Source organism: Amblyomma mixtum, chromosome 5 (genome assembly GCF_055824585.1).
Source record: "Amblyomma mixtum isolate Tamu chromosome 5, ASM5582458v1, whole genome shotgun sequence".
Classification (NCBI taxonomy): Eukaryota; Metazoa; Arthropoda; class Arachnida; order Ixodida; family Ixodidae; genus Amblyomma; species Amblyomma mixtum.
The window spans coordinates 1,810,029-1,820,243 of NC_143016.1; the positions used below are offsets into that span (position 1 = coordinate 1,810,029).

The following is a 10,215-nucleotide window of genomic DNA, read 5'->3' on the forward strand; positions in this document are numbered from 1 at the left end:
TCGGATATACGAGAGACATAAGCGAATTCCAGTCTGTGTCGCGTGATGGGGCTAAAAGCTTTGGTGTTTTGTGCAAGTTTAAAGACGGTGCAGTACTGCACTGATGCCTAATTTTATCTGTGCCATCACCAACTGATGCAATTGCTCAATTAACAGCAGACTAAGCTAACCCCATATTACGGCAACCCTGAGTTTGTTACAAGTAGCTAACAAGTACTAGCAGGTACTAACAGATACCAACAGGAAGAAACTAACAAGTAGGGATAAACGCATTAAAGAAATTACGCATGTGGAGGATAAGCAGCGATTATCTGACAAAGCTTCATGTCCGCGTCCAATGGATTCACTGGTAATATTACTTGTTTATAGCACTTCGCTTGCGCCACTGTACCTGTGCAGAGGTGTTTGTTCATTTGAATAATTGGCGTGAGAACAATTTACGTCACCGTTGGTATTACCTTGAAATACATTGAACACTTCTCCAATTTCCCCAGGTAGCAAGTGGCACCTGCCTTTGAGTTGCAGTAGTTATCTCCACTTGTCCGAGTTCGCCGATCAACCATCATAACTTACAGTTGTTCTACTAAATTCCTAAGATACTTTTGTCTTACCGCGTTCCTGATTCCGGCACATTCTTAATTTTATCTTGTGACCTACTGTAACTGGCACTGAACAACCAATTAGGTTTGGCACGCATGCCAGAAATACTGATCTTTTCGGTTAAAACCGGATTTGAAAAATGAATTCGGCGTAATTTATCGGTGTTTTTCGGTTTAAACCAAAAAGTCCAACTCCCAATCATACAGAAAGGCTCAGGAGATACGCAGTTCTGAGTGAGAAGCGTTGGTCATATCTTCACAGTGTACTTGGCGTATCATTGGACGCCGTCGTTATATGCGTGAGACCGTAAATCTGTTGAATTGTTAACTACGTTTCAGTAAGGTTCTAAGCTTAGTAAAAGTGAACACTTGGTTCGAGATACTATTACACATGTAGACCGCGTTGGTAGGGTGCATGCACGTGCACAAGATGTCACTAACGGAGGCGGTGTTCGCTAGGGCTGACAAATATGGCAAGGTCAAAATATAATAAAGCAATACAGATCAATATTGCGAACCCAGCACCACTCCGACATGTGCGGATCTAACGTAGCCCGCAGTCTCAGATTTGTTGACAAACTCATTGTGGGCAGTAGCAACTGTCAAGATCAGAGCTTCACTGCATGTAGCTTTTGAGATGTTTTGTAAGCTAATTCATGAGTGATCAATGCGATTGGTGCGTAGGGAATGCGCTAGCATTTGGGCTAAAAACTGGTGAGCGCTTTCCGCTGACTAACTGAATTTATTCTCACAATCAAATTCTTTTTTATGCGAAGCATACTAAAATAGCCCAACCCAGCTCCTCGAGCGCGGCGGTATCGTTACCATTGACCTTTCGTGACCTCCATGTCATACCACGTGATGCGTGACGTCACAGCAGATGAAAAACGGGGGCCCAACTCGCGCCGTCGCGCGAGGCGTCGTGACCAAGGATGACCACGTGGTGCGTGACGTCACAGCAGATGAAAAACGGGGGCCCAGCTCGCGCCGTCGCGCGAGGCGTCGCGACCAATGTGTTTCCTGCTTCTGCCGCTAGGTGCGCTGTAGTGAACACGTGATGCTGGAGCGGCGGTATACAAGGGGGTGCGTATTCTAGTTCACTATAGGGGTGCTCCTGCCTCTGCTAGGCGTACATGGGATAGAGATGCCTCCTGGAGACAGGGCTGCTCGTTGGAATGAGAAGCAAAAGTTGCGGCGTGCTACAGAGACTGATGAAGAGCGTGAAGAACGTCTAGCCAAGCGGCGTGCTCGATATGCAACTCGGCGACAATATGCTTCGCATCTGACTAGGCTTAACCTAAGCTAAGCCTCAGCCATTTTTTTCTTGCGCGCTGGTTCAAATCTCTCGTCGTTCCGTGTGACTTGCTCCATGCTTGACAGATGGCTTTTCCTTGACCCCCCTTTTTGGCTTCGGAAGCGAATGAATGTGGGCTATGGGCGCCCATATACACCGGGAAAGGTATAGGGCTCTGTCTGCGCGCCCTGCTGTCAGCTTTCTTTGCGGAGGAATTTTCCCCGAATCTTTATCTGGCGCATTCGGGCTGCCGGTGATTCCTGCAACGTGCTGTACACGACGATTACTAAAGCACAGCGCAAGGGGCAGGGATGTAAGTTAATGAATACGACGATATACAAAGAAACGCGATGGCCGAGGGGTATAAAAGCGAAGTTTACCGGTTCGCGCCGCCGTGGGTTTTAATCCCTCTGGAGGCCTTAAGTGCGGTAATTTTTTTCTTTGTTCTCAGGAGCAGGTCACTGACAGACGGCTGCCACCATGTTTTCGTTCGAATAGGCGCTCCAGTGCTTGCTAACGCACTAATAATAGGGATGTACTGTCGCGCATCTGAAGAAAGTTGAGTCGGTGCTCTGTCGTAAGCAAAGTTTGTGTCAGCATGACGCCATACAAATTTGGAGAGAAAGAAATGCAAAGCACAAAGAAGGTACAAGGCGGCGCTTACGTGAGCTTACTGCGCTACGCTAGGATGAAGTGGTCGTAGTTTTACCTATTTGCTAGTTTCTTTATAGCATTTTTACTTTTGAAAGCAGCACTCTCTCCCCACTGCTGAACACCTCTTCGAAGAGACACCGTCCTCCTGGCCTCGGCATCTACCTTTTGAAAGCATTGTCTAGCTGCTCCCTTAGTAGATTTCAGCACATACACAGCGAAGTCCACTTACCTCAGGGTCAAAAGCACGGACGTAGCTGAAGGCATCAAATTTAGTGGGAGATGATGTGGACAAAATACTGAGGTCTGCAGTTAGGAGGTAGGGTCCACAGTGCACAACATGGTAGCGTTCCTCAGTGCAAAGCATCCCTGCAACCGCTGCGTCAGCATCCTAGCGGGCATGTCAAACCAAAGCCAGAACGCCATCATCATAATCATCCATCATCAGCCTAACTACGTCCCCTGCAAAAGGCCTGTCCCGTATCTGTCCAGTTAACCCTGTCCCGTGCTTATTCAAGACGAATCACTTAGGAATCGAGAAAGGGCATTGCAGGGCACCATTAGTGACAGGAGTAAAACTAGAAGTGATACTTGAATAGCATGCACGTAAACTTCAAAGAAAAGGAAACAGTATTGTTATTGGGCAGACTCCCATCAGCTGAAAAACATGCAAACTAGCGAGTAAAGACTCCTTGAGCGATTAAAGCAAACCAGAGAAATCCTTTGTTAAAATGTTTTTCGGCAGCTACTTGAAATGCAGAAGTTTTTACCCCTCTCTGGAGAGCACCGATCATTCCCGTCCATGATCCATTGGGCTGAGGATTGCCGAATTCGTACGCTTGTTTGACCGTGTACCTAAAAGAGGCCAAGCGAGAACGCAGCGTGAACGAAGTGTGTTGACTGTTTCGTACGACTTGTCAAGAGAGGTCTGTGAAAAGCACGTGTCTCACACAAGCTTCCTTCCGTGAACAAATGACAGAGCTCAAACACGTACGAGGATGGAGAGCCATTTGTAGGAATGTACAATGGAATCGAGCTGTGTACTTTAGCTATGCGTTAGACTCTAGTGTGAGCGCGTCTGATAGGGTGGCGAGCATTAGACGCCTACGCTTGATATACATGATTTATGAGCAGCCATAGTGGACCCTCGGCTCTCGTGTGCCGAGCGGCAACTGAACTTCATAACCGCTACAAAAGGAAGTCTCTATGGCGGTAGAAAAGAACAGTAAAAAGGCAGTGGGAGAACTAAATAAAATAATGGAGAAAATCGAAACCTCCATAAAGGATAGAGAAAGGCAGAATCCGATGTCATGCTGAACAAAATAATGGAATCCAGCACACTTACAGCATTAACACGGTTCCGATTGCTCCAACAACATCCTACAAGTACCTTGGTTTGCATCTGACATCGACACTATCTTGGGTAACTCACGTCCAAACGATATGTTCCGATGCCTCTCGTGTCCTAGGTTATCTCCGGCGAAACCTGAAATCAGCATCTCCAGACGTTAAAAAACTGGCTTATCAAACATTCGTCCGCCCCAAACTTGAATTCGCATCATCTATCTGGCATCCATCCCAAGCATACCTTTCCGCCGAAATCGAGGCCATCCAAAATCGCGCCGTCAGGTTTATCACCTCTGAATATTCCAAAGAAGTTAGTATCACTGCACTCAAACGCTCTCTTTCCCTCCCATCACTTGAATCACGCCGCATAATTTCACGTCTTTGCCTGCTTCATAACTTCTTCCATCATCCAGCTTCAAGACACCCACTTCTAAAATCCCCGATAAGAACTTCAAGTCGCCTCAGCCATAGCCACCCCATAGCCGGTATCAAGACCCGTACATTAGCGATGAATAGTTCATTTTTTCCCAATGCAATAACACTCTGGAATGCCCTACCTAACGACATAGTTTTATGCAACGATTCAAAATCTTTTCGTACAGAACTGGCCCGTCATCTTCAGAATAAGTGACTTCCTTGTCATTTTTTAACACGTGTTGATCACTGACTTTCATCTGTGCTCGCTACCGCAAGCGAATTTTTTTTCTTTTGTATGCTTTCACTGAACATGTAAACCCTTTATCTTTTTTCTTTATTTTTTTTCTCTTTAGCTTTTGAAGTTTGTTGTGTGTGTTCATTGTGCGTGTGTTTTTTTATGCTTCTTTTATATGAATTGTAGCCCCCTCCTTATGTAATGCCCTTGGGCCTTTAAGGATGAAATAAATGAAATGAAATGAAATGAAATAGTTGGGTAAACTTGCATCTACGATAGTTCCACACGCAGTAGTTTCCACAGCGTTTTATTGTGGTTACACCTGACTGATCACTGCAGCTGAAATTAATGCCGTACATTTTTCAGCTTTAGTTGAGAATTCCTCTACTTTCTACAGGATTGTAGCTATATTTTGCTGACTTCAAACCGGTAATTATGTACAGCGGTTTTAGTGAGTGGGACAGGTCGTTTTCGCTGCATCGAACTAAAGTTCTCAAAAACCGATTACGGTTTTGCGCGCACTGCGTAAAATTAACCTCTGTAATTACGCTTTCTAGTTCCAGCGTTATCTTGTCGAATAATTAAAAATTTGGAGTAGAAAACCGACTGCTTATACTTGCAGCCTGGTGCCAATGATGCAGCTGTCCAGATTGGTTCCTGACGGGTCTTTCATGTGGTGTAATATTTCAAGACATTTAATAGCTGTCTTGAGATCAAACGATTTCTCGTCTAAAAGCTACCTAGTTATTAAGAAAACGAATTTTTTAGAAAGTGTAGTAAAAGATAGCATAAGAGATCATACGAAGTGATGCGACGAAGCTGCGAAAACAGGAGCCCTTGCGGTTCGCTTAACGCTGGTCGCTTTCGGATTGGATATTTGAATTTGATTTAGCCGCCACTTTTTCCTCCCCCTGCTGCTTGGCCTACTGATGGAAGCGGGATTCTGGGGGGTGAAGGTTGAGGCCTTCTGGGGAGTGGTTATGGGTGTGTGGGATGGTGGTGGGCTCCGCTCAGAGCTTCTCATGGGCGGAGGTTTCACTCCTTTGCTGTCACACGCCGATGCCGGAACGACCCGAGGGGCGGAGGTGGGTGTGTAACTTTCATGGGCTTCTGGTGAGTCGAGGCTTCATTCCTTTGCTCTAGCACGCTTATGCCGGGATTTTGTGGAATGACATTGCTACTTCCGTCGCGGAAAAAAAAAAGCTAGCTCACTTAACTACTGAAAAAACACTATCAATCTTCAATCTACCTTACCCTGGCCGACTAAGCGCAAATAAATCTTGACTTATGTGGCATGCCACCTACTTTCCTCGACACGCCTACGCTGACGACGCTGAGGTTGCCGCTCAACTGTGGGGTTAACGATACTGAGATAATTGTAAAAGTGATTTACTTACCTGCACTGGCACCTGAACTTGATTTACGACGGATCGGTATTGGTCGCGAGGGATGCCGCATTGTCTGCACGTACCCGGCGTAGCGGCACCAGCCGTACTAGTTCGGAACAATCTCATGCCTGTCTTATATCTGTCCTAACATCCAGTTGGTTCCTTGTTTTTTTGTTTTTTTTTCAGAAGCTGTCCTCATGACTGTTACGCAGCAAGCTTGTTACATATCATGTGTTCTTTCAGTTTGTAACGAAGCTGCAGCTCTTTCATGTCGCTATTTGTGCATCGCGGTCACTGCAACGCTCTGGCGAACGTACCGCTCGCGTATTCGATGCTCTGCGGATGCTCCGGACGCTCCTTAGTCGGTTTTTCAGTGCGTTGCAGGGAACAGTAACGCAGTAGCTTTAAATGTGCAGTGTCGCCTTACGAGCACGCATATTTGCGAAGATGAAGCGACTGAAATGTTTACTTCTAGTCCAAAATGCAAGTGAAGCATGCACGTAACGTTTAGAACAATCATAGTGCTAAAAACAGTAAACAATGCTTACGTAAAGTTCATGCTGGTCGCCAGTGCCTGTATGGTTTTCCCCCCGGGGCCTTCAATAGACAGTATGCCGTTCTTTCTCTCAGCAGTTTGATACGGTGGCCACTGAAAAAAAAAAAAAAGGACTTCTCAAGGTTTCTTGTTCCAAATGACCACTGCACCTGTTTGGGTTGAATCTTTACAGTGAACATTTTTTCTCAGTTTATATACGACACAATACTCGCTAAGCTGCTTATCACGACCCATGAACCCAGGGAAGAGACGTCATAGTAGTGGATGACTGAGATCAATACTACGACGAGGCAGCCGAACCCCAGATAGTTTCCTGTGACAGCGAAGAGGAACTGACTGACGTCAACAGCGCATGCTTCGCACTCCGTCATGAATGTATGTGACGGGTCACATATCGTGAATCGATCGAAATCTGTTCACTCAGAGAAGCTCATTCACTTCATGCTCGTCCGCAAGCATTTTGAACGTGTCAGACTTTACACCATTCATAGGGGACCTGCTTAGTTTGCTTTTCCGCCGAGAAAAGTTCAGAAACTTCGTTACTTTTCGATCTTACTTTGGAATAACTGGGCCTGATCGATTGGATCACTTCCCGCCTATCGTCATATAGACAACCCAGGCCAGCCATGAACGCGATAACACGAAGGTACATTGTGACTGACGATTATTCTCACTATACGGGACGGAGATTTGGGCACGCATGCGCGTGTATCAGTCGCAGGGATAACTTAGAAGTTTAAATTTTGATATGCTACAACGCAACACTGTGCCATAAACTCTGAAAATATTTCCTGATAAGGCCCGTGAGGTAGAATAAACAAAAGGCGCCAATTTGAAAACTCCTAACCAACCCTCACGGAGCCGAACGCCTTAGCGTTGGAAGTTGCCGCAGCAAACGTCTTCTTTCCGCATTCGGTGCACGCTGACTGGCTCGCTGTTCTGATGATGATGTATTTTTATGGCGCAAGGGCATCTATGGCCAAAGAGCGCCAAGGCACAAGGCATTTTTCTTCTACTCAAGGTAGAGTCAAATACCCATTTTCCAAGCATTTCACCCTACATAGGCCGAGAACCAGACCAGGGGAAAGCTTGTGCCCATTGTATCACCGGTGGGTACCCGGCGGCACTGGGGATCGAACCGCGCACCTGCCGCGTGCGAGGCGGATCCTCAGACCCCTGGGCTAGCGCTGCGGTAGCTCGCTGTTCCGATGGCGCCATGACTCGACGCGCCAACCACAGAGCGGTGGAAACTTTCCACACGCTCTGAATGCTGCGCAGCTTGGCGCAGCTGGCATCAAGCCAATCCGTCCACCATCATCCGCCTTGACGTCTGGTGAGCCTCCCTCTCATTGGTGTATTGTGATGTGACGTCACTACGACTGGCAACCAATCCTGAATTGATGGGACACTACGCACGTCTTTTCCAGCGACCGTTCGCTCTAGCGCTATGGCGTTGAAATCTTTATTGAGAGGTCCAGAAACGAAAAAAAGATGAAGGGCTTGGCGGCCGCGATTGTTAACGGCACACGCAGCAGCCGTCGTATTCAAAATGGCCGCGCAATGTTTTTGCCTGCGCTGTATCTGGGCGTGGACTCTTCGATTGAAACAAAAGTAACGATAAAAGTGAATGCTATCAATGCTGGCTTTACAGCGAAGAATAAGAACGAGCAAGGCACACTGGCAACCAACGCGAGATGTGTTGTATGCTGTCATGTAATGTGCTGTGATCATGACGACATGGTGCACTTACATGTCCGAAGAGAACTCTGAGCTGCTTCACGCCGCTGGCAGCCATCCTATAAAAAAAAAGAAAAAAATTGTTAAAATAAGTTACAAATGCTGCGACAGTGCAAGTTAAAACTAGTCACAGTGAGTAGCCGAATATCCACACGCAAGTTTTCTTTGCTCGGTGAAAAAGGTTGCGCTCAGGATAAAGGCTCGCAGTCTTCAGACACTTCTGATATTTTTGCCTTGAAGAGTTGGACACCCTCTTTATCCTACTCGATCGTGGGAACACGTAGTGCACACGAGCTGACAAGAGCGCATGGAAAGGCGCCCGACGCAGCGAGCGAAGCGCATGTCCAGTCCGCCCCATGTACGCCGACCACTGCGGTCAACTCCGGGGCGCTCGTATACCACCACGAGAACCACCCGCGGAATGCGCCGAAACGCGCTCCACCCGCGCCCAAAAGAGCCGTAGAGGGGCGGACAAGAAATTAGGGGAAGTGGCAGGTTTAAATATAGAGCCGCCAAAGGGATATCCGGGCAGAAGGAGCGCGCAGTGAGATTAGCGGGAACGAGTGGCGCGCGAGAAGAAGATATTCAGGCATGAAATCAGCGGGTCTGGTGGACGCTCGAGTGAAGCGGGCCAGTATGGCGCGCAGGAAATGAGTGCGGTATAAAACCCTGCTCGGAAGAAGAGCCGCGAAGGCAGGAGAATGGAAGCGGGCCAAAGTAGCGAGAGGAGAAGAAAGCGGGAAGAAAGACGGCGTGAGAGAAATGCCATTAAGGCAGGAGACAGAAGCAGGCACACGAGGTGCGTGCGAAAGAAATTGCCGTTCGTCCAGAGGCCAGAGCGAGCTGTCCGAGGAGCAGACACACGCGAAGACCGCACAGTGGCAATCCGTTCGAGTGTGGTGATGAAAGTCTGCTGAGTAAAACCGCAGCTGTGCAGGGGCGCAGGAAGGTAGCAGCTGTAAGGCTAGAGAATATGAGGCGCAGCAAAGGTTATCCTTAGATGGCAGTGGAGTAATCCAGGGTAGCGTGCCAATGTTGGGCGCGTGTCGTAGAAATAGCAGCCTTCTTGGACGCCCGTCGGGCGGAACAAAGGACCTAGGTGAGAGACGACAGCCGCCGACGTGTGCTGCCATTAAAGATAGCGCCCTCATGCAACCGGGCAAATGGCGGATAAATTAATGCTTGGTCGCCCGGTGTTGAGATGCTAGGGAAAATCTACCTGGATCGCACAAACCCCACCGGTGGCAGCACCTGCCATCGACAGCAGGGCAGTGGCGCATCGCTTAACCGCTGCATCACTGCGCCAGGAGGGGTATGAGGACTCCTAGGAATCTATGACACGGCCGGTCTCGAAGCGCTCGCTCGCTCTCTTTTACGGCCTGCGCATGAGGGGAAGTTGCTACCTATCACCGAAACTCTCCGGGGGCGCTGCGAGCCAACCCTCTCTAGAGTCACCCTCTCAGCTCGAAGGGAGCCGCTGAAATGTACCCTCGAGGTAGCCTCGGCGCGTGCTGGTTCGGAAGCTTTGCACGTGTTGCACCTTGCTGCTAAGTTGAGAATAACCACATGCAGAGAGTCGGCGTACCCGAATGTAACCTAATGCAGCAACTGATGGAGGAGGGGGGCGCGGGCCGCGGTTGGGCGGCGACTGTCTTCACGAACTTAGCGCGCAGATCAGAAGGGGTGCGGCGGCGTCGTGGCGGCGACTACGTAGAGCCATGCAGAGGTAGAGTTGGCAGCTGCTTGGCATCGGGTTACGTCACGCCGCAGCGCGAGGAGACTGCGTTCGCGAAGTGATCGCGCAAGCTTACATCCCCTCGCACGAAAGTAATCTTAAGTGCTACTGCCGACTTTTTTTAGCAGATTTAAGTTACTTACCTCAGTAAAAACTTCTCTCACAAGTTGTACAATGTCCGCTAATGTCACTTCGGTCGCGAAGGAATCATGATTTTATCTGGAAATGCCTATTTTTGAATATTACTTAAAACCTT

General features: G+C 48.2%; 1 protein-coding gene across 2 annotated transcripts in view; it reads right to left on the reverse strand.

Moving 5' to 3' along the window:
- The window catches only part of LOC149341115 (glutamate receptor ionotropic, delta-2-like), a 54,448-nt gene extending 47,860 nt beyond the window's left edge, over positions 1 to 6,588 (reverse strand). For both annotated transcript variants that reach the window (XM_089541936.1, XM_089541935.1), the window contains exons 1-3: positions 6,480 to 6,588; positions 3,315 to 3,399; positions 2,777 to 2,935 (exon numbers count right to left, since the gene is read on the reverse strand). In XM_089541936.1, the coding sequence (XP_089398062.1) occupies positions 2,777 to 2,935; positions 3,315 to 3,399; positions 6,480 to 6,490 (255 nt within the window). In that variant the 5' untranslated portion in view covers positions 6,491 to 6,588. The remainder of the gene's footprint in view (positions 1 to 2,776; positions 2,936 to 3,314; positions 3,400 to 6,479) is intronic.
- Between the last annotated feature and the right edge of the window lie 3,627 nt (positions 6,589 to 10,215).